Source organism: Leucoraja erinacea, unplaced genomic scaffold (assembly GCF_028641065.1).
Source record: "Leucoraja erinacea ecotype New England unplaced genomic scaffold, Leri_hhj_1 Leri_1100S, whole genome shotgun sequence".
Lineage (NCBI taxonomy): Eukaryota > Metazoa > Chordata > Chondrichthyes > Rajiformes > Rajidae > Leucoraja > Leucoraja erinaceus.
In genome coordinates this window covers 26,224-51,041 of record NW_026575342.1, presented here as the reverse complement: position 1 = coordinate 51,041, position 24,818 = coordinate 26,224, and the positions used below count along the sequence as shown (strand labels likewise).

General features: G+C 46.0%; 1 protein-coding gene and 1 pseudogene across 3 annotated transcripts in view; one reads left to right on the top strand and one right to left on the bottom strand.

Moving 5' to 3' along the window:
* Positions 1-667: 667 nt before the first annotated feature.
* LOC129715297 (U2 spliceosomal RNA) lies at positions 668-837 on the bottom strand (annotated as a pseudogene).
* Positions 838-9,344: 8,507 nt separating this feature from the next.
* LOC129715296 (junctional adhesion molecule A-like) overlaps positions 9,345-24,818 on the top strand; it is a 38,240-nt gene continuing 22,766 nt past the window's right edge. The window contains exon 1 of one of the 3 annotated variants that reach the window (XM_055665155.1): positions 9,345-9,738. In XM_055665155.1, the coding sequence (XP_055521130.1) occupies positions 9,459-9,738 (280 nt within the window). In that variant the 5' untranslated portion in view covers positions 9,345-9,458. Of the gene's footprint in view, positions 9,739-20,292; positions 20,425-20,664; positions 20,734-24,818 lie in introns of those variants that run through there. The other 2 variants (XM_055665156.1, XM_055665157.1) reach the window with 2 other exon arrangements.

Below are 24,818 nucleotides of genomic sequence, written 5' to 3'. Positions count from 1 at the left end.
CCATCAGGGTCCTGCCTACTCTTTTTTTAGAGATCTCTAGGGTCCCGCACGGGGTACCCATGTGGGCTTAACTGCTGCCCACTTGTCTTTTGTTCTGCGGACCCCTCTTGCAAGTCAACCCAGAACTGACCCACAGTGCTCCCCTCTGATGGGGTAGAAGCATTGTGCAGCCCTCAAAAAGGTACTGCTGTGGGTTTATCACGTTGGAGCAAGGCTCCATACACCGCTTCTTCCCGCTCTAGCCCTCTCGGGCGCTGGTTGCTGGCGGTTTTATGCAAAGTCGGACCCTCTGAGTCCACGACCTTGTTTGATTTGTGTCTAGCCTTACCGCTCGGCCGCATGGAGCTGGCCCGTGTGGGGCCGACATCGGGCACAGCTGATCCCACTACGGATGATCCAAGTGCCGCTGGCTGCTGCTGGCTGCCCACTGTTCCATGGTCCTCCTTCTCCAGTATTGTCCTTCCTTCCGTGGAGTGGATATGGCCGGTGTGGAGGATAACTGGCACAGCTGCTTCCATCTATTCCTTTAAACCCGGCACCAACGCTCTCAGCGCTCCTGGCTGCTCCTTTATCTTAGACCCCTGGGACCCGCCCCCGTACTGACGGTACTGGTCCCTTCCAGTCGTTGCAGCCGGTCAACCCCACTCTAATGCCCTCAATTCTGGGCACTCCTACTTATATGGTCCTTAGACAAAGGACATATAAGACATTAAAACTGATGATAACAGCTACTATAGTTTTTATTAATATATGGTCCCTAGATAAGGGACGTATCAGATATTAAACTGATAAGAACAGATACTACACTTAATCTTAGCCAAAAAGCCTAGAAGCGATCATTGTAACTAAAAAACCCCACTGGGACCGACCCTGGTACTCACATACTGGTCCCTTGTAGTAGATTGCAGCCAGTCAACTGCAAAGTCCTTTGCTGCTGAGAAATGAATTTTTTCACCGTGCTGGAGCGAAGTTGGGCACAGGTGTTTTCCTCCTCCGGGAATCGATGTGCCCATGCTGCTCCTGCCGCTGCCAGTGCCCCTGCAGCTGTCAGTGCTCCTGCAGCTGCCGGCTGCCACTGCTGCTGCTGCCGCTGCCAGTGCTCGTGCAGCTGTCAGTACTCCTGCAGCTGCCGGTACTCCTGCAGCTGCCGGCTGCCACTGCTGCTGCCGCTGCCGCTGCCGACTGCCGACTGCCGCTGCTGCTGCTGCTGCTGCCACTCCTCCGCGGTTCTCCCACCGGCCTTCTGCAGCTTACATGGACCCGGTCCATGTCTGCACCTAGAAGGTAAGTGGAAGGAAACGAAGGGTCTCTTACCTGCTGTTCCCGACTTTCCTTCTCCCGCTGGTGACCGTCGTTCCCTCCGTTGCGGGTTCGAGCCGCTCGGACCGACCCCGGTATCCACGGGCCTGGTCCTTCGCGGCAGTTCCGCAGCCGGTAAAAACCCGGCTGTTCCTATCCCGGTGCCTACTTTTTGGAGAAGGTTTTCGTCCCCAACGTCCCGTTCCTACTCCATCAGTGCCTCTGCACTCGCTGAGCGTTTCGAGCCCCGGTACCGCTGGTCCGTGCTGTCTGTCCCGCAGCCTCTGCGCTGGCTGCTAGCGACTGGTCCCAAGCCAGTCTCGCTTGAGACTGGCATACGGACTTCTTTACTTTGCTTCCCACCCGGCCGAGAGGTGAATTTTGCCGGTGCGGGAGCAAAGTCGGGCACAGGTTGTTCCCCTCCAGGGAAACTCGTGCTGTTGCTGCTGCCGGCTGCTCGCCCTCCACGGGTCTCCCCGCCAGCTTCCGCAGCCACCTAAAAGTAAGTAGTAAAAAAGGGAAAACGCAGAGTCTCTTACCTGCTGTTCCCGACTTTCAAATTCTCCCGCTTGGGGAACGCCGTTCCCCCTGTGTGACTCGTTGCAATGCGTGTAGCGATATGACACGCATGCGTGGAAGCGGGGTTCTTCACGAAGTCACTCACGTGACTCCGAAGTAAAATCATATATGAAAACTACAAGAATCAAATTAAAGTTGACAGATCAGATGGATCCTTTCAATTAAGAGATGTTGGTAAAGCAGACAGTGGCCACTATAAAATGACTGTGGACTTAGACCCACAGAGGACCAGAATTCTAACTCTTGACGTTATTGGTAAGTAACCAGAGGGTTTGTAATTATAACCATATAACCATATAACAATTACAGCATGGAAACAGGCCATCTCGGCCCTACAAGTCCGTGCCGAACAACTTTTTTTCCCCTTAATTATTAATTTAAATGAAATGGTGACAGTGTGCTGAGTCGACATTTTCCCAGCATGATTTTTTTTTTACTGTGTTAATTGCCTTGAAGCTCAATTACTGTAAGTTAACTTTAGTTCAAGTATACATCATAGAGCATAGAGATCGAGGAGAACAGGTACATAGTTTGTTGAAGGTGGAGATGCGGTGGTCAAAAAGGCTTTTGGCACATTGTCCTTCAACGGTCAGAGTATTGAGTATAGAAGTTGGGAGGTCATGTTGCAGTTGCATTGGTGAGGCTGCATTTTAGACTATTGTGTTGAGTTCTGGGCACCATGTTACAGGAAAGATGCTGTCAAGTTGAAATGGGTAACCATATAAATAACCATATAACAATTACAGCACGGAAACAGGCCATCTCGACCCTTCTAGTCCGTGCCGAACACATAATCTCCCCTAGTCCCATATACCTGCGCTCAGACCATAACCCTCCATTCCCTTCCCATCCATATAACTATCCAATTTATTTTTAAATGATAAAAACGAACCTGCCTCCATCACCTTCACTGGAAGCTCATTCCACACAGCTACCACTCTCTGAGTAAAGAAGTTCCCCCTCATGTTACCCCTAAACTTCAGTCCCTTAATTCTCAACTCATGTCCCCTTGTTTGAATCTTCCCTACTCTCAGTGGGAAAAGCTTTTCCACATCAACTCTGTCTATCCCTCTCATCATTTTTAAAAACCTCTATCAAGTCCCCCCTTAACCTTCTGCGCTCCAAAGAATAAAGCCCTAACTTGTTCAACCTTTCTCTGTAACTTAGTTGCTGAAACCCAGGCAACATTCTAGTAAATCTCCTCTGTACTCTCTCTATTTTGTTGACATCCTTCCTATAATTAGGCGACCAAAATTGTACACCATACTCCAGAATTGGCTCACCAATGCCTTGTACAATTTTAACATTACATCCCAACTTCTATACTCAATGCTCTGATTTATAAAGGCCAGCACACCAAAAGCTTTCTTTACCACCCTATCCACATGAGATTCCACTTTCAGGGAACTGTGCACAGTTATTCCCAGATCCCTCTGTTCACCTACATTCTTCAATTCCCTACCATTTACCATGTACGTCCTATTTTGATTTGTCCTGCCAAGATGTAGCACCTCACACTTATCAGCATTAAACTCCATCTGCCATCTTTCAGCCCACTCTTCCAACTGGCATAAATCTCTCTGTAGACTTTGAAACTCTACTTCATTACCCGCAACCCCACCTATCTTAGTATCATCTGCATACTTACTAATCCAATTTACCACACCATCATCCAGATCATTGATGTACATGACAAACAACAGTGGACCCAACACAGATCCCTGTGGCACCCCACTCGTCACTGGCCTCCAACCTGACAAACAACCATCCACCATTACTCTCTGGCATCTCCCATTCAGCCACTGTTGAATCCATCTTGCTACTCCACCATTAATACCCAACCATTGAACCTTCTTAAATAATCTTCCATGAGGAACCTTGTCAAAGGCCTTACTGAAGTCCATATACCCAACATCCACTGCTTTACCCTCATCAATTTCCAGAGTAACATCTACAAAAAATTCAAGAAGATTAGTCAAACATGACCTTCCAGGCACAAATCCATGTTGACTGTTCCTAATCAGACCCTGTTTATCCAGTTGCTTATATATATTATCTACACAGAGGATGTACGAGGATGTTATCAGGTCTCGAAGATATGAGCTTTAGGGAGAGGTTGAGCAGCTGGAACTCTATTCCTTGGAGTACAGGAGGAGGGGTGTCGGGTGAACAAACCTCAGCGGCTTGGAATGTCTGGAGCGGCCGCTTCCTCCCCGGAGACCGCGGCTCCAGAAGTTCTCAGGCCGCGCTGACTCTGGAGCTCTCGGATCCCAGGCTCCACGAAGTTTTAAATCGAGCGCCGCCTGCCCGCGGCTGGACGCCCGCAGCCACAGCTCTTCGGAAGTTGGAGTTGGCGGTCACAGCATTCCGGAGCTTACCGCACGGCGACCCGGGCAGGCCATCGCCCGCTCCGTGATGGTGTCCCAGTGCTGTGCCGCCGCCGAAGCTGGGGTTCTGGCCGGTCCCGACAGGACAGGAAACGCCGCTCCAGTCCGTTGGTAGGCCGAGAGGAGAGGGCGAAGAAGGAGCTCGGAGGGAAACCCCCTCTCCGACCAGGTAGGGGCTAGGAAATAAAGTTTCTCCTCCCCCGCCCACCACATAAAAGACTAGAAGACCTCCAAAACAAACACTTTTAACACTACAAAAACAAGATTGAACAAATTTTATCAAAATATATCCGCCACTTGTGATAAATGTCTATCCCAAAAGGCATCTATAACAGACTCCTTAGTTTCCTGCATAAAACTTTATAGATTTTGGAATGATATTTTTGAAATACTTACAAAATTATTCAAGACAAGAATGGAACCTAATACTGAAATGATTATATTTGGTGTAATGGAGGATGGGAATAAATTGAACGCATCTCAAAATCTATTCCTTAACTATGGTTTAATAATAGCAAAAAAATTAATACTTAAATTTTGGAAGGGTACATCAATACCAACGCTTAAAATGTGGATTGCAAGTATGTTGGACACCGCTCATCTTGAGGAAATGTGATTCCTCCTAATGGATAAATCAGACCAATTCATAACGAGTTGGTCTCCATTCGTCGTTTTTTTGGAATCATATGGTGCAACACAATTGTAAAAAATAACTGTTTCAGGACTGGACGAGGGTTGGTCAAGATTATAAATAATGATCTCCTTTTCTTTTCCCTATTTTCTCTCTCAACTTTCTTCATTTACTCGTTTTCTTTCTTCACATACTATATATTTCACATCTTTCTATACTTTACTATCTAACTTATTTTTCTTATTCTCATCTTTTTTCAATGTAACAAAAAAAAAAGAAGTTGTACATAAAATGTATTATGAAAATATATATTAGGCACTTTGGTGCCATATGACTGTGCTTACTTCTAATAAAATAAAATATAAAAAAAAACAAAAAACACTACAAATAAAAGAAAAGGGTGAAAGGACTACAGCTGCTGGCAGGGCAGCCATACTCAACGGCGCCCCCTAAAAAGCTGGCTTATAAGATACCCAAGTGGCATAGTGAAAAGTTGATTAGCCGGGCAGGTTCAAACAGTAGCGTTTAATCACACAGCGAGAGCACACACACACACACAAGGGTGCTCTGGAAACCCTGTGGCAGACCAATCGGCAAGGGGGATGATCCAAGGAGTGGCCTACCCCCCAGGGACCGCCACACTATCCAGTCAACCGAAAGGCTATACATAATTACAATCAAGCAGTCTGCAGTGTACACTTACAGGATGAATGGAACAAAGTTTAGTGCAAGAGAAAGTCTAGTAAAGTCCGAATAAAGACATTCTGAGGGTCTCCAAAGAGGTAGATGGTAGCTCAGGACCATTCTGGGTGGTGATAGGATGGTCCAGTTGCTTGATAACAGCTGGGAAGAAACTGTCCCTGAATCTGGAGATTGGCGTTTCACATTTATGTACATCATTTCAGATGTGAGAAGGATTAGACTCCAGGGTTAGACTAGTCTTTGATGATACATAGAAACATAGAAACATAAAAATTAGGTGCAGGAGTAGGCCATTCGGCCCTTCGAGCCTGCACCGCCATTCAATATGATCATGGCTGATCATCCAACTCAGTATCCCGTACCTGCCTTCTCTCCATACCCCCTGATCCCCTTAGCCACAAGGGCCACATCTAACTCCCTCTTAAGTATAGCCAATGAAGTGGCCTCAACTACCCTCTGTGGCAGAGAGTTCCACAGATTCACCACTCTCTGTGTGAAAAAGTTCTTCTCATCTCGGTTTTAAAGGATTTCCCCCTTATCCTTAAGCTGTGACCCCTTGTCCTGGACTTCCCTAACATCGGGAACAATCTTCCTGCATCTAGCCTGTCCAACCCCTTAAGAATTTTGTAAGTTTCTATAAGATCCCCTCTCAATCTCCTAAATTCTAGAGAGTATAAACCAAGTCTATCCAGTCTTTCTTCATAAGACAGTCCTGACATCCCAGGAATCAGTCTGTGAACCGTCTCTGCACTCCCTCTATGGCAATAATGTCCTTCCTCAGATTTGGAGACCAAAACTGTACGCAATACTGGTGGCCTTGCCGAGGCAGCATGGTATAGATAGCGTCAATGGAATGTCACTAATAGACATCATCTTCTTCTTGCGTATGGGTGCACAGACTAAAGTTGTAGGACAGCTTGTGCTATTTGATCATTTGTATATACAGGTTGGGTTGATTGCTTTAGTCGAAACAGGGTGGACCACGTGCAGGTTTCAATCTCCCATCCCCATCAATAGACATGAAAAGAATATAATCAGGCTGATGGCGGATGGTGGCTGAGAAATGTGAATCATTATATTGTGGGAGATGTTTGACAAGTGTCCACCTAACCGAGAGGGCATCGTCCTAAATGGGGTGTGGGAGAGATGGGGGTGAGAACCTCGTGACTTGGTACCAAGACAACAACCTTTCTCTCAATGTCAGCAGGATAAAGGAACTAGTGATGAAGTTCAGTAAGGAAGCGGTTCACATACCCCAGGATGCAATTATGGCGCCGAAGTAGAGATGGTTGAAAATGTTACGCACGGAGGGGTAAATATCACCAGTGTCTCATCCTGGACCACCCATATCGCAGCAAGGACCAAGAAAGCAGGCCAACACCTCTACCTCTTCAGAAGGCAAAGGAGCGTGGCCAGGGTGTTGTGGGTCTCTGATGATGCCGGCTGTCATTTTGAGGCAGCGACTCTTCTTGATCCCTTTCATAAATCTGGAATTACTTTTGTATACTTGAGGTCTAAAAAAGGGCGTTTGTGTCTTGGCTCATTGACTCTCCACACCATCCATCTCCTGTGATTATAACCCTGAGAACCACACGGCTGTGCTGATCTACAAGGTGCAGAGAGGGAGAGCGACTTCCATTCTGTGGAGCAGAGAAGGAGTTGTCCTCCCAGTGAGCCCACGGCAGTCCCTGTCTGATGGGAATGTAACGTTTATCATTTGGAACGCAGAGAAATCAGACTCTGGCTATTACACGTGTAGCGTGGAAAACCAAGTCAGTCCAACCAACATCACCTACCAGCTGGTCATCGAGGGTAAGTCTGTCACGGTATTGGCAAAGGTCTATTTCACCCACGTTGTTTATGTTACACAAGAAGCGGCACGGTGGTGCAGCGGTAGAGTTGCTGCCTCACAGCTCGCACGGCGTCAGAGACTCGGGTTTGAGTTACGGGCTATGGGCCGTATGAAATAATACAAGATAAACTTAGGAAGCTGGAATAACTCAGCGGGTCGGACAGCATCTGTGGAGAAAAAGAATAGTTGACATTTCGGGTCGAGACACTTCTTCAGACTGAGAGTCAGGGGAAAGACTTCCTTAAACATCTGTGTGGAGTTTATAAGTTCTCCCTGTGACCTGCATGGGTTTCCTCCCACACTCAAGATGTACATGTTTGTAGGTTAATTGGCTTGGTATCAATGTTAAAAAATATATCCCATGTGTAGGATAGTGTTAATGTGCAGGAATCAGGGGTCGGTGCGAATTCAATGGGCTGAAGAGCCTCTTTCTGCGCTGTATATCTAAACCAAACTAAATAAAACTAAATAATTCCTCCCCACGCTTGTTATCTGACTTTATCAGCATAAGATATCACTCTGTTCTCCCTAGTGTGTTTAACTTCTAGTTTAATTTATAAGTAAGTAAGTTTATTGGCCAAGTATTCACAAACAAGGAATTTGCCTTATTCCTCCGCCCATAGGTAACAACATGACACACAGTGAAAGTTACAAATGACTCAGAAAAAACTAAACATTAATAATAATAAAACATTCATGATAAAACACCGTTGATCAACATGTGAACCAACAAAATTCGAGATCAAAGGGAGGCTACAGATTTTTGGCAATTCAGTAGAGCAAATACTCGTGGATAAAAACTGTTTTTATGTCTGGCTGTGGCAGCTTTGACAGTCCGGAGTTGCCTTCCAGAGGGAAGTGATTCAAAGAGTTTGTGGCCAGGGTTAGAGGGGTCAGGTCCCCCCTTAACCTTCTGCGCTCCAGAGAATAAAGACCTAACTTATTCAACCTATCTCTGTAACTTAGTTGTTGAAACCCAGGCAACATTCTAGTAAATCTCCTCTGTACTCTCTCTATTTTAAAAGAAGCGAATTAATAATATGAATATGATACAAAGGGGGGTGGTTAGTGTGTGCGTGAGGGGGTGGTTCGTGTGTGTGTGTGTGTGTGTGTGGGGGGGGAGTGATTAGTGTTGTGTTTGTGAAGCCGCAGGCCGTCTCCCCCCCCCCCCCCCCCCCCCCCCCACCACCACACAACCGTACGTTAAAGGGACGGGACCCAATGGTCCCACTTGGTCAAGTCTCTTTTTGACTTTGCCCCTTCCACCTTAAATCTACGTCCTCTAGACTTTGACATCTCCATGCTGGGGGATAAAAGTTCTGACTGTCGACCCTATCAATGCCTCTTACTATTTTAGATACTTCAATTGGGTCTCTCCTTAACCTCTGACGTGCCATAGAAAATAATCTAAGTTTGTCCAATCTCGCCACATAGCTAATACTCTCTAATCCAGTCACCATTGTGGTAAATCTCTTCTGCACTCCCTCGAAAACCTCCATAATCTTCCTGTACAAGGAGCGACTAGAACTGCATTAAATACTCCAAATGTGGACTGACAATGGTTTTATAAAGTTGCAAGCTGACTTCATGCCTCTTATATTCAATGCCCCAACCAATGTGGAAGCATACTATACACTTTCTTTACCGTTAGTACTGTGTGGTAGCTAAGGTAAACACTGTACATCCATGTGTATGATGTGTTCATCTATGTCAGATGTGGCACAAAAACCAGGAGTAACTCAAGGGCTCAGACTGCATCACTGGGGAAAAGGAATAGGTGATGTTTCGGGTCGAGACCCTTCTTCAGACTCGAGTCTGAAGAATTGGCGAGACACGAAATGTCACCTATTCCTTCTCTCCAGGGATGCTGTCTGACTCGCCGAGTTACTCCAGCTTTTTGTGTCAATCTTCGGTTTAAACCAGCATCTGCAGTTCCTTCCTACATATCTCAGGTGTGATACTGTTTGAATTAATTCATTGTTTTGCAGCTCAGTGGACAAGTGACAGGATGCTGGCTGCCACAGGCTCCTCTATTCCATTCCCCGGAACTGATAATAAATTCAAAAACTTGCACTGGGACTTCTCGGTTTCTAACAGGAATCTACACGTTATGGGCATGCAAGAAGGAAATATAATCATATATGAAAACTACAAGAATCGAATTAAAGTTGATAGATCAGATGGATCCTTTCAATTAAAAGATGTTGGTAAAGCAGACAATGGCCACTATAAAATGACGGTGGACTTAGACCCACAGAGGACCAGAATTCTAACTCTTGACGTCATTGGTAAGTAACCAGAGGGTTTGTAATTATAACCATATAACCATATAACAATTACAGCACGGAAACAGGCCATCTCGGCCCTACAAGTCCGTGCCGAACAACTTTTTTTCTCCTTAATTATTAATTTAAATGAAATGGTGACAGTGTGCTGAGTCGACATTTTCCAAGCATGAATTTTTTTTTTACTGTATTAATTGCCTTGAAGCTCAATTACTGTAAGTTAAGTTTAGTTCAAGTATACATCATAGAGCATAGAGATCGAGGAGGACAGGTACATAGTTTGTTGAAGGTGGAGATGGGGTGGTCAAAAAGGCTTTTGGCACATTGTCCTTCAACGGTCAGAGTATTGAGTATAGAAGTTGGGAGGTCATGTTGCAGTTACATTGGTGAGGCTGCATTTTAGACTATTGTGTTGAGTTCTGGGCACCATGTTACAGGAAAGATGTTGTCAAGTTGAAATGGGTACACAGAGGATGTACGAGGATGTTGCCAGGTCTCGAGGATATGAGCTTTAGGGAGAGGTTGAGCAGCTGGAACTCTATTCCTTGGAGTACAGGAGGAGGGGTGTCGGGTGAACACACCTCAGCGGCTTGGAATGTCTGGAGCGGCCGCTTCCTCCCCGGAGACCGTGGCTCCGGAAGTCCTCAGGCCGCGCTGACTCTGGAGCTCTCGGATCCCAGGCTCCACGAAGTTTTAAATCAAGCGCCGGCTGCCCGCGGCTGGACGCCCGCAGCCACAGCTCTTCGGAAGTTGGAGTCGGCGGTCACAGCATTCCGGAGCTTACCGCACGGCGACCCGTGTAGGCCATCGCCCGCTCCGTGATGGTGTCCCGGTGCTGTGCCGCCGCCGAAGCTGGGGTTCTGGCCGGTCCCGACAGGAAACGCCGCTCCAGTCCGTTGGTAGGCCGAGAGGAGAGGGCGGAGAAGGAGCTCGGAGGGAAGCCGCCTCTCCGACCAGGTAGGGACTAGGAAATAAAGTTTCTCCTCCCCCGCCCACCACATAAAAGACTAGAAGACCTCCAAAACAAACACTTTTAACACTACAAAAACAAGATTGAACAAATTTTATCCAAATATATCCGCCACTTGTGATAAATGTCTAGCCCAAAAGGCAGCTATAACAGACTCCTTAGTTTCCTGCATAAAACTTTATAGATTTTGGAATGATATTTTTGAAATACTTACAAAATTATTCAAGACAAGAATGGAACCTAATACTGAAATGATTATATTTGGTGTAATGGAAGATGGGAATAAATTGAACACGTCTCAAAATCTATTCCTTAACTATGGTTTAATAATAGCAAAAAAATTAATACTTAAATTTTGGAAGGGTACATCAATACCAACGCTTAAAATGTGGATTGCAAGTATGTTGGACACCGCTCATCTTGAGGAAATGCGATTCCTCCTAATGGATAAATCAGACCAATTCATAACGAGTTGGTCTCCATTCGTCGTTTTTTTGGAATCATATGGTGCAACACAATTGTAAAAAATAACTGTTTCAGGACTGGACGAGGGTTGGTCAAGACTATAAATAATGATCTCCTTTTCTTTTCACTATTTTCTCACTCAACTTTCTTCATTTACTCGTTTTCTTTCTTCACACACTATATATTTCACATCTTTCTATCCATTACTATCTAACTTCTTTTTCTTATTCTCATCTTTTTTCAATGTAACAAAAAAAAAAAAGTTGTACATAAAATGTATTATGAAAATATATATTAGGCACTTTGGTGCCATATGACTGTGCTTACTTCTAATAAAATAAAATATATATTAAAAAAAACCCACTACAAATAAAAAAAAAGTGTGAAAGGACTACAGCTGCTGGCAGGGCAGCCATACTCAACGGCGCCCCCTAAAAAGCTGGCTTATAAGATACCCAAGTGACATAGTGAAAAGTCGATTAGCCGGGCAGGTTCAAACAGTAGCATTGAATCACACAGTGAGAGCACACACACACACACAAGGGTGCTCTGGAAACCCTGTGGCAGACCAATCAGCAAGGGGGATGATCCAAGGAGTGGCCTACCCCCCTGGGACTGCCACACTATCCAGTCAACCGAAAGACTATACATAATTACAATCAAGCAGTCTGCAGTGTACACTTACAGGATGAATGGAATAAAGTTTAGTGCGAGAGAAAGTCTAGTAAAGTCCGAATAAAGACAGTCTGAGGGTCTCCAAAGAGGTAGATGGTAGCTCAGGATCATTCTGGATGGTGATAGGATGGTTCAGTTGCTTGATAACAGCTGGGAAGAAACTGTCCCTGAATCTGGAGATTGGCGTTTCACATTTATGTACATCATTTCAGATGTGAGAAGGATTAGACTCCAGGGTTAGACTAGTCTTTGATGATACATAGAAACATAGAAACATAGAAATTAGGTGCAGGAGTAGGCCATTCGGCCCTTCGAGCCTGCACCGCCATTCAATATGATCATGGCTGATCATCCAACTCAGTATCCCGTACCTGCCTTCTCTCCATACCCCCTGATCCCCTTAGCCACAAGGGCCACATCTAACTCCCTCTTAAATATAGCCAATGAACTGTGGCCTCAACTACCCTCTGTGGCAGAGAGTTCCAGAGATTCACCACTCTCTGTGTGAAAAAAGTTCTTCTCATCTCGGTTTTAAAGGATTTCCCCCTTATCCTTAAGCTGTGACCCCTTGTCCTGGACTTCCCTAACATCGGGAACAATCTTGCTGCATCTAGCCTGTCCAACCCCTTAAGAATTTTGTAAGTTTCTATAAGATCCCCTCTCAATCTCCTAAATTCTAGAGAGTATAAACCAAGTCTATCCAGTCTTTCTTCATAAGACAGTCCTGACATCCCAGGAATCAGTCTGTGAACCGTCTCTGCACTCCCTCTATGGCAATAATGTCCTTCCTCAGATTTGGAGACCAAAACTGTACGCAATACTGGTGGCCTTGCCGAGGCAGCATGGTATAGATAGCGTCAATGGAATGTCACTAATAGACATCATCTTCTTCTTGCGTATGGGTGCACAGACTAAAGTTGTAGGACAACTTGTGCTATTTGATCATTTGTATATACAGGTTGGGTTGATTGCTTTAGTCGAAACAGGGTGGACCACGTGCAGGTTTCAATCTCCCATCCCCATTAATAGACATGAAAAGAATATAATCAGGCTGATGGCAGATGGTGGCTGAGAAATGTGAATCATTATATTGTGGGAGATGTTTGTGAAGTGTCCACCTAACCGAGAGGGCATCGTCCTAAATGGGGTGTGGGAGAGATGGGGGTGAGAACCTCGTGACTTGGTACCAAGACAACAACCTTTCTCTCAATGTCAGCAGGATAAAGGAACTAGTGATCAAGTTCAGAATGGAAGCGGTTCACGTACCCCAGGATGCAATTATGGCGCCGAAGTAGAGATGGTTGAAAATGTTAAGCACGGAGGGGTAAATATCACCAGTGTCTCATCCTGGACCACCCATATCGCAGCAAGGACCAAGAAAGCAGGCCAACACCTCTACCTCTTCAGAAGGCAAAGGAGCATGGCCAGGGTGTTGTGGGTCTCTGATGATGCCGGCTGTCATTTTGAGGCAGCGACTCTTGTTGATCCCTTTCATAAATCTGGAATTACTTTTGTATACTTGAGGTCTAAAAAAGGGCGTTTGTGTCTTGGTTCATTGACTCTCCGCACCATCCATCTCCTGTGATTATAACCCTGAGAACCACACGGCTGTGCTGATCTACAAGGTGCAGAGAGGGAGAGCGACTTCCATTCTGTGGAGCAGAGAAGGAGTTGTCCTCCCAGTGAGCCTACGGGAGGTTGTTGGCCATTTAAAATGTTTGGAGGGACTTGTGAAACGATTGTCCACTATGAATTGATTGTGCTACTAGTGTACTATTAATTTGTCTGATGAGATGCTTATGGTCTTTCGTATGTACTCAGGAAGGACTGTAGTTGTTATCAAAATTTTGATAAAAGGATGGAATGATGAAGCCGAATTTTAGTTAAAAATATAAGAAGATATTAAATTGGTTTCTGGGCTAGCTTACAGCTTATATTTAGTGTCAAATTAGGCTTGCCTTAGGTTGTGGGTGTGTGAGATAATAAATCCTATAACACTGTCTCCCAAGTGACAGGCAGAGGAGAAGCTAGAGAGATAGCTGGTCAAATCTTTGAAGCAAGAGGCAATAAAGCAAATGGCCAATGTTTTTAGTATATCTTGTACCATGTAAACAAAAGGCCTTTGATGTGATGCAATCTGTGGAAACCTTTTCCTGTACCTCTGACATGATTAATGTCTGTGGAATGTGCTAAGGGGACAAAAAAAACCCTATTTAAGGCAATGTAATTCTGTTGTTCAGAGAAGTGGACCGAGGACAGTCGAGTGTCTACATTGGTCACTTAGCTGGAATTCTCGCTCCCTTCCATCGGCCGATGTTAAGTAAAGTTTTGAACTGGTCTACCAAACAGTTTGTGTGGTGTCTGTTTATTAAGAAGCGAACCTGGTTTAGTTGTTATAAAAGTAACTTTTTCACCTACGGCAGTCCCTGTCTGATGGGAATGTAACGTTTATCATTTGGAACGCAGAGAAATCAGACTCTGGCTATTACACGTGTAGCGTGGAAAACCAAGTCAGTCGAACCAACATCACCTACCAGCTGGTCATCGAGGGTAAGTCTGTCACGGTTTTGGCTAAGGTCTATTTCACCCACGTTGTTTATGTTACACAAGAAGCGGCACGGTGGTGCAGCGGTAGAGTTGCTGCCTCACAGCTCGCACGGCGTCAGAGACTCGGGTTTGAGTTACGGGCTATGGGCCGTATGAAATAATACAAGATAAACTTAGGAAGCTGGAATAACTCAGCGGGTCGGACAGCATCTGTGGAGAAAAAGAATAGTTGACATTTCGGGTCGAGACACTTCTTCAGACTGAGAGTCAGGGGAAAGACGTTCTTTAAACATCTGTGTGGAGTTTATAAGTTCTCCCTGTGACCTGCATGGGTTTCCTCCCACACTCAAGATGTACATGTTTGTAGGTTAATTGGCTTGGTATCAATGATAAAAAATATATCCCATGTGTAGGATAGTGTTAATGTGCAGGAATCGGGGGTCGGTGCGAATTCAATGGGCTGAAGAGCCTGTTTCTGCGCTGTATATCTAAACCAAACTAAATAAAACTAAATAACTCCTCCCCACGCTTGTTATCTGACTTTATCAGCATAAGATATCACTCCGTTCTCCCTAGTGTGTTTAACTTCTAGTTTAATTTACAAGTAAGTTTATTGGCCAAGTACTCACAAACAAGGAATTTGCCTCGATACTCCGCCCATAGGTAACAACATGACACACAGTGAAAGTTACAAATGACTCAGTAAACACTAAACATTAATAATAATAAAACATTCATGATAAAATACCGTTGATCAACATGTGAACCAACAAAATTCGAGATCAAAGGGAGGCTACAGATTTTTGGCTATTAAGTAGAGCAACTACTCGTGGATAAAAACTGTTTTTATGTCTGGCTGTGGCAGCTTTGACAGTCCGGAGTTGCCTTCCAGAGGGAAGTGATTCAAAGAGTTTGTGGCCAGGGTGAGAGGGGTCAGGGATGATCTTGCCCGCTCGCTTCCTGGCCCCTGCAGTGTACAGTTCATCAATGGATAGTGAAAGGCCTGGATGGAGTGAATGTGGAGAGGATGTTTGCATTAGTGAAAGAGTATCATCCCTCTCAATTCCATAGTGTACAAGGCCAGCTGCTCCATTCTCTCAGCATATGACAGTGCTGCCATCCCAGGAATTAACCTTGTAAACCTACGCTGCACTCCCTCAATAGCAAGAATGTGCATCCTCAAATTTGGAGATGAAAACTGCACATAATACTCCAGGTGTGGTCTCACTAGGGCCACAATACAATGGCAGAAGGACCTCTTTGCTCCTATACTCAACTCCTCTTGTTATGAAGGCCATTTGCTTTCTTCAGTGCCTGCTGTACCTGCATGCTTACTTTCAATGACTGATGAACAAGGACCCCCAGATCCATTTGTACTTCCTCTTTTCCTAACTTGACACCATTTAGATAGTAATCTTCCTTCCTGTTTTTGTTACCAAAGTGGATAACCTCATATTTATCCACATTAAACCGCATCTGCCCACTCCCCCAACCTGTCCAAGTTACCCTGCATTCTCATAGCATCCTCCTCACAGTTCACACTGCCACCCAGCATTGTGTCATCTGCAAATTTGCTAAGGTTACTTGTAATCCCTTCATCTAAATCATTAATATATATTGTAAACAGCTGCGGTTCCAGCACCGAGCCTTGCGGTATCCCACTAGTCACTGTCTGACATTCTGAATGGGACCCGTTAATCCCTACTCTTTGCTTCCTGTCTGCCAACCAATTTTTTATCCTTGCCAGCACTCTACCCCCAATACAATGTGCCCTAATTTTGCCCACTAATCTCCTATGTGTGACTTTATCGAATGTTTTCTGAAAGTCCAGGTACACTACATCCACTGGCTCTCCCTTGTCCATTTTCCTAGTTACATCCTCAAAAAATTTCAGAATATTAGTCAAGCATGATTTCCCCTTCGTAAATCCATGCTGACTCGGACCGATCCTGTTACTGCTATCTAAATGTGCCGCTGTTTCATCTTTTATGATTGACTCCAGCATCTTTCCCACCGCCGATGTCAGACTAGCTGGTCTATAATTCCGTTTTCTCTCTCCCGCCTTTCTTAAAAAATGGGATAACATTAGCCACCCTCCAATCCACAGGAACTGTTACCAAATTGGAGAGGGTCCAGAGGAGGTTTTCGAGAATGATCCCAGGAATGTGTAGGTTAATGTACGATGAGCGTTAACTGGGGCTTTCTGTACTCACTGGAGTTTAGAAGGACAAGGGGGACCTCATTGAAACTTACCGAATAGTGAACGGCCTGGATGGGGTGAATGTGAGAGGATGTTTCCACCAGTGAAAGAGTCTAGAACCAGAGGACATAACCATCAATAAAAGGACTGACTAACATATTTTGTCCAGCTTTCCCCCCCCCCCCCCCCCCCTGTGTAAAAACAGCGCGGGGACAAACACTACCGCAGATTAAATCACTTACCTGCAGGTCGCGGGTTCAAACTTACCGCGGCGGGGGAACGCTCCACCCCGCCTGTCGTTTCGCAAGTGTAAAAGCGATATGGCACGCATGCGTCCTGGCGGGGTTCTTCACGTAGTCACTCACGTGACTCCGAAGTAAAATTGTCATCCACTTGGCATGAGTGTAAATTGTTCCGTGTGTGTGTGTGCGCGCAGAGACGGCTTCAGCAAATTACTCGCTTCACTTCCATTCAGCAAAAAAAATCCTAGTCCCACCCCTTCAAAAAAAAATGGCCCATAGTTTCTTCTGTGTAAACAGTCCAGTGGGTCGATCCTGGCAGACACGTTCAGTTGATACCACTAAAATATCCAGGGTTAGATCCTGCAGCGTTTTGACATTTTTGGTTTTCTTTCTTCCCCCAACACCCACGGGTCTGGAACGCTGACAATTTGAGGGAATTAATGGAAACAATTTTAACTTAAATCGACTCGTCTAATAGGGTGATTTCACGAAAGGTCACTGGAGCGTAGATCCGCACCCACGTGACCGAAAATCTCAAGTGGAGGACATGCTATACATCCGGTACATGTTAGTGAATGGGAAAACACGCACTTTCCCACCCGTTAAAAACATCGAAAACGGCCATTTTTTGAGCTGCAATTTACTGTGCCAGTCGGAGTGACCGTGAGGCACAGCTACCTAAATTTTCAGTCCAAAAAAAAAGATAGAAACTAAGGTAAATTAAAGAGGGAGCTGAAGGTGCCAATCCAGCGGAAGTGAACAGCCGTGGAGATTTAAAGGTCCAGAATATCGGGAATTATCGCGTTTGCTCGCTGCATTTCATCAATAAAGATAAAAAAGTCAATAATGCCTTACTTTTGATGAAATGCAGCGAGCAAACGCGATAATTCCCGATATTTTGGATCTTTAAATCTCCACGGCAAATGTCCGATAAGCACTTGCGCTGGATTTGCACCTTCAGCTCCCTCTTGAATTTACCTTAGTTTCTACCGGATGTATAGCATATCCTCCACTTGAGATTTTCGGTCACGTGGGTGCGGATCTACGCTCCAGTGACCTTTCGTGAAATCACCCTTTAGGTTCAAATGTAATAGTTGGGACGTCATTTCTCAGTTGTATAAGAAGTTGGCGAGGCCACATTTAATGTATTGTGTTCAGTTCTGGGCACCATATTATAGGAAAGATGTTGTCAAGCTGGAAAGGGTACAGAGAACATTTATTGCGATGTTGCCAGGACTTGAATTACCATATCATACCAGGTCTGAGGTAATATACAGTTAATGTACATTGTGAAATCACCCTATAACAACTTGTTAACTAGTTAACAAATCGTTTGTGTGTGATGGCCGTGCAGCGGTTGTTATACGTGTTCGTTTAAAAAAAATCCGGATGGCGAATTAAAAAAAAATCTTTATTTAACAAAGGCAATTCGTATTTCCGTATGAAATACAGAACATTAGTGCGGGGCCCCCATTAGGCGCGGGGCCCAATTGGGATCAATCGGTCAAATTGGCTTAAGGCCGGCCCTGCCAATCTGTATTTTAAAACCAACTGTTAAACGACAACATACAGTAGGATCGAAAAGTGTCACACTGTCACAGTCGGGTAGTTATAACCATATAACCATATAACAATTACAGCACGGAAACAGGCCATCTCGGCCCTACAAGTCCGTGCCGAACAACATTTTTCCCCTTAGTCCCACCTGCCTGCACTCATACCATAACCCTCCATTCCCTTCTCATCCATATGCCTATCCAATTTATTTTTAAATGATACCAACGAACCTGCCTCCACCACTTCCACTGGGAGCTCATTCCACACCGCCACCACTCTCTGCGTAAAGAAGTTCCCCCTCATATTACCCCTAAACTTCTGTCCCTTAATTCTGAAGTCATGTCCTCTTGTTTGAATCTTCCCTATTCTCAAAGGGAAAAGCTTGTCCACATCAACTCTGTCTATCCCTCTCATCATTTTAAAGACCTCTATCAGGTCCCCCCTTAACCTTCTGCGCTCCAGAGAATAAAGACCTAACTTATTCAACCTATCTCTGTAACTTAGTTGTTGAAACCCAGGCAACATTCTAGTAAATCTCCTCTGTACTCTCTCTATTTTGTTGACATCCTTCCTATAATTGGGCGACCAAAATTGTACATAATACTCCAGATTTGGTCTCACCAATGCCTTGTACAATTTTAACATTACATCCCAGCTTCTATACTCAATGCTCTGATTTATAAAGGCTAGCACACCAAAAGCTTTCTTTACCACCCTATCTATATGAGATTCCACCTTCAAGGAACTATGCACGGTTATACCCAGATCCCTCTGTTCAACTGTATTCTTCAATTCCCTACCATCTACCATGTTATGGTTCTCTAGCCGTGGGGGTAGGGGATTGGGTGGGGGGGGGGAGGGGGGGGGGGGGGGGAGGGAGGGAGTGGGGGAGGGAGGGAGGGGGGGGGGGGGCTCACAAGTGAAATTGCTACATCTAAATCCGGTGCTGGATGCTGCTGCACTCGCTGAGTTTCTACAGCCTTTTTGTCTACCTTCCCTCTTCCAATCAGTTGGGATGTAATGTTAAAATTGTACAAGGCATTGGTGAGGCCAATTCTGGAGTATGGTGTACAATTTTGGTCGCCTAATTATAGGAAGGATGTCAACAAAATAGAGAGAGTACAGAGGAGATTTACTAGAATGTTGCCTGGGTTTCAGCAACTAAGTTACAGAGAAAGGTTGAACAAGTTAGGGCTTTATTCTTTGGAGCGCAGAAGGTTAAGGGGGGACTTGATAGAGGTTTTTTAAAATGATGAGAGGGATAGACAGAGTTGACGTGGAAAAGCTTTTTCCCACTGAGAGTAGGGAAGATTCAAACAAGGGGACATGACATGAGAATTAAGGGACTGAAGTTTAGGGGTAACATGAGGGATGAGGGGGAACTTCTTTACTCAGAGAGTGGTAGCGGTGTGGAATTAGCTTCCAGTGAAGGTGGTGGAGGCAGGTTCGTTTTTATCATTTAAAAATAAATTGGATAGTTATATGGATGGGAAGGGAATGGAGGGTTATGGTCTGAGCGCAGGTATATGGGACTAGGGGAGATTATGTGTTCGGCACGGACTAGAAGGGTCGAGATGGCCTGTTTCCGTGCTGTAATTGTTATATGGTTATATGGTTAATCACCTGCTCTAACATCTTTGGTCCTCAGTCACACCCCCCCCACCCCCCACCTTACCCCTTACCCCTCCCTACCCCTCCCTACCCCTCCCTACCCCTCCCTACCCCTCCCTACCCCTCCCTCTTCCAATCATCGCGCTGATTCATCATGTCCCGCCCCCATTGCCTGCTGCCCGACGTCTCTCTCGTCCAATCAGCTGTCCCACCTCCTCTGTTTCGCAGAAAGCGGAGATTTTGAAATCGGGTGACACAAACTTGGGCGGGGATGTCCCCCCCATCTCTTAAAACCCGGAGTGGGACCCCGGGGAGTGCAGGAGCTCCTCCATGACAATGTACCTTGCCCGGCCGGAGGGTTTACAGTATCGAGGAGTGGGACTCATTTCTCAGGAGAAATTAAAGGACGTTTGTTTTTTAAGGTAGTGGGACTAGGATTGCTTTGCTGAAGCCGCCTCCGCTATAGGACCTTTGGTCTCTGCGCCCACACGGACACACACGTGACAATTTACCCTCATACTAAGTATAAATGCTCCGTGCAGTAGACCAAAGTCGCTATAAGATCTTTGCAGTAGACCAACCCCTCTAGGATCTTTGGTCAGGATTGAACTCGGCCGTGCAGAAGAGCTTCCATGACCACGAGCAAAGATCTTAGAGCTCCACATGACCACGAGTCTCTGGCCCTGCACGGCAGCAACTCCACCGATGTACTGGACAAACCGGGTGTAAAGGTTAGTGGCGAAAGGAGAAGGGTTTCGGCCCGAAACGTTACCTATTTCCTTCGCTCCATAGATGCTGCTGCACCCGCTGAGTTTCTCCAGCATTTTTGTGTGAATTCTGTAAACGGCTTTCCTCACCTATCTTTAATCATTCAGCGTTTAACAAATGTAAAACGCAATTGAATTTCACCCCCGACGGTAAGGAGTGCGCTGCCGGGGGAGAGGGGGTGTGGGGCCCGGGGAGAGGGAGTGTGGGGCCCGGGGAGAGGGAGTGCGCTGCCGGGGGAGAGGGGGTGTGGGGCCGGGGAGAGGGGAGTGCGCTGCCCGGGGAGAGGGAGTGCGCTGCCCGGGGAGAGGGAGTGCGCTGCCCGGGGAGAGGGAGTGTACGGCCCGGGGAGAGGGAGTGTGGGGCCCGGGGAGAGGGAGTGCGGGGCCGGGGGGAGAGGGAGTGCGGGGCCCGGGGAGAGAGAGTGTGGGGCCCGGGGAGAGGGGGTGTGGGGCCCGGGGAGAGGGAGTGCGCGGCCCGGGGAGAGGGAGAGGGAGTGTGCGGCCCGGGGAGAGGGAGAGGGAGTGTGGGGCCCGGGGAGAGGGAGAGGGGAGAGAGGGAGTATGGGGCCCGGGGAGAGGGAGTGTGGGGCCCGGGGAGAGGGACAGGGAGAGGGAGAGGGAGTATGGGGCCCGGGGAGAGGGAGTGTGGGACCCGGGGAGAGGGAGTGTGGGGCCCGGGGAGAGGGAGTGCGCTGCCCGGGGAGAGGGAGTGCGCTGCCCGGGGAGAGGGAGTGCGGGGCCCGGGGAGAGGGAGTGCGGGGCCCGGGGAGAGGGAGTGCGGGGCCCGGGGAGAGGGAGTGTACGGCCCCGGGGAGAGGGAGTGCGCTGCCCGGGGAGAGGGAGTGCGCTGCCCGGGGAGAGGGAGTGTACGACCCGGGGAGAGGGAGTGTGGGGCCCGGGGAGAGGGAGTGCGCTGCCCGGGGAGAGGGAGAGCGCTGCCCGGGGAGAGGGAGTGTGGGGCCCGGGGCAGCGGGGAGAGGGAGTGTACGGCCCGGGGAGAGGGAGAGGGAGTATACGGCCCGGGGATAAGGCCTATTGTGTGTGAGGTTGCGGGGAGGTTAACAATGTTTCTTATTTAATGTCCCTTGTCTAACCATATAACCATATAACAATTACAGCACGGAAACAGGCCATCCCGACCCTTCTAGTCCGTGCCGAACACATAATCTCCCCTAGTCCCATATACCTGCGCTCAGACCATAACCCTCCATTCCCTTTCCATCCATATAACTATCCAATTTATTTTTAAATGATAAAAACGAACCTGCCTCCACCACCTTCACTGGAAGCTCATTCCACACAGCTACCACTCTCTGAGTAAAGTTCCCCCTCATGTTACCCCTAAACTTCAGTCCCTTAATTCTCATGTCATGTCCCCTTGTTTGAATCTTCCCTACTCTCAGTGGGAAAAGCTTTTCCACGTCAACTCTGTCTATCCCTCTCATCATTTTAAAAACCTCTATCAAGTCCCCCCTTAACCTTCTGCGCTCCAAAGAATAAAGCCCTAACCTGTTCAACCTTTCTCTGTAACTTAGTTGCTGAAACCCAGGCAACATTCTAGTAAATCTCCTCTGTACTCTCTCTATTTTGTTGACATCCTTCCTATAATTAGGCGACCAAAATTGTACACCATACTCCAGATTTGGTCTCACCAATGCCTTGTACAATTTTCACATTACATCCCAGCTTCTATACTCAATGCTCTGATTTATAAAGGCTAGCATACCGAAAGCTTTCTTTACCACCCTATCTATATGAGATTCCACCTTCAAGGAACTATGCACGGTTATTCCCAGATCCCTCTGTTCAACTGTATTCTTCAATTCCCTACCATTTACCATGTACGTCCTATTTTGATTTGTCCTGCCAAGGTGTAGCACCTCACATTTATCAGCATTAAACTCCATCTGCCATCTTTCAGCCCATTTTTCCAAATGACCTAAATCACTCTGTAGACTTTGGAAATCCTCTTCATTATCCACAACACCCCATATATTGGTATCATCTGCATACTTACTAATCCAATTTACCACACCTTCATCCAGATCATTGATGTACATGACAAACAACAAAGGACCCAACACAGATCCCTGAGGCACCCCACTAGTCACCTGCAACCCGATAAACAGCCATCCACCATTACCCTCTGGCTTCTCCCATTCAGCCACTGCTGAATCCATCTTGCTATTCCTGCATTTATACCCAACAGTTGAACCTTCTTAACCAACCTTCCATGAGGAACCTTGTCAAAGGCCTTACTAAAGTCCATATAGACAACATCCACTGCTTTACCCTCGTCAATTTCCCTAGTAACCCTCTTCAAAAAATTCAAGAAGATTAGTCAAACATGACCTTCCAGGCACAAATCCATGTTGACTGTTCCTAATCAGACCCTGTTTATCCAGATGCTTATATATGTTATCTCTAAGTATCTTTTCCATTAATTTGCCCACCACTGAAGTCAAACTAACAGGTCAATAATTGCTAGGTTTACTCTTAGAACCCTTTTAAAACAATGGAACAACATGCGCAGTACGCCAATCCTCGGGGACTATTCCCGTTTCTAATGACATTTGAAATATTTCTGTCATAGCCAGAAATATTTCAAATGTCATTAGAAACGGGAATAGTGCTGTGTCACACTCCCTCTCCCCGGGATTATGTGTTCGGCACGGACTAGAAGGGTCGAGATGGCCTGTTTCCGTGCTGTAATTGTTATATGGTTATATGTCCTAGGGAATATCCTGTCAGGACCTGGAGACTTAACCACTTTTCTATTTTTCAAAAGTGTCAGTACTTCTTTTACTTTGAACCTCATAGTATCCATAGCTACTCTACTAGTTTCCCTTACCTCACATAATTCAATATCCTTCTCCTTGGTGAATACTGAAGAAAAAAAGTTGTTCAATATCTCCCCCATCTCGTTTGGCTCTGGCTAGTTAGGCTAGCATACCAAAAGCTTTCTTTACCACCCTTTCTATATGGGATTCCACCTTCAAGGAACTATGCACGGTTACTCCCAGACACCTCTGTTCAACTGTATTCTTCAATTCCCTACCATTTATCATGTACGTCCTATTTTGATTTGTCCTGCCAAGGTGTAGCACCTCACATTTATCAGCATTAAACTCCATCTGCCATCTTTCAGCCCATTCTTCCAAATGGCCTAAATCACTCTGTAGACTTTGGAAATCCTCTTCATTATCCACAACACCCCCTATCTTGGTATCATCTGCATACTTACTAATCCAATTTACCACACCTTCATCCAGATCATTGATGTACATGACAAACAACAAAGGACCCAACACCGATCCCTGAGGCACCCCATTAGTCACCTGCCTCCAACCCGACAAAATTGACACCATTCAGATATTTTTTTTTCCATAAAATTGGATAGCCTCACATTTATCCAGATTAACTGCATCTGCCATGCATCTGCCCACTCACCCAACCTGTCCAAGTCACCCTGCATTCTCATAACATCCTCCTCACAGTTCACACTGCCACGCAGCTTTGTGTTATCTACAAATTTGCTAATGTTACTTTGAATCCCTTCATCTAAATCATTAATATATATTGTAAATAGCTGCGGTCCAGCACTGAGCCTTGCGGTACCCCACTAGTCACGGCCTGCCATTCTGATAGGGACCCATTAATCAATACTCTTTGTTTCCTGTCTCAAAAAAAGTCTATCCATGTCAGCACTCTATCCCCAGTACCATGTGCTCTAATTTTGCCCACTATTCTCCTATGTGGGAACTTATCAAATGCTTTCTGGAAGTCCAGGTACACTACATCCACTGGCTCTCCCTTGTACATTTTCCTAGTTACATCCTCAAAAAATTCCAGAAGATTAAGCATGATTTCCGCTTTGTAAATCCATGCTGACTTGGACCAATCCTGTTACTGCTTTCCAAATGTGCCGCTGTTTGATCTTTTATAATTGACTCCAGCATCTTCCCAACCACTGTTGTCAGGCTAACTGGTCTATAATTCCCTGTTTTTTCTCTCCCACCACTCTTTAAAAAGTGGGATAACATTAGGCA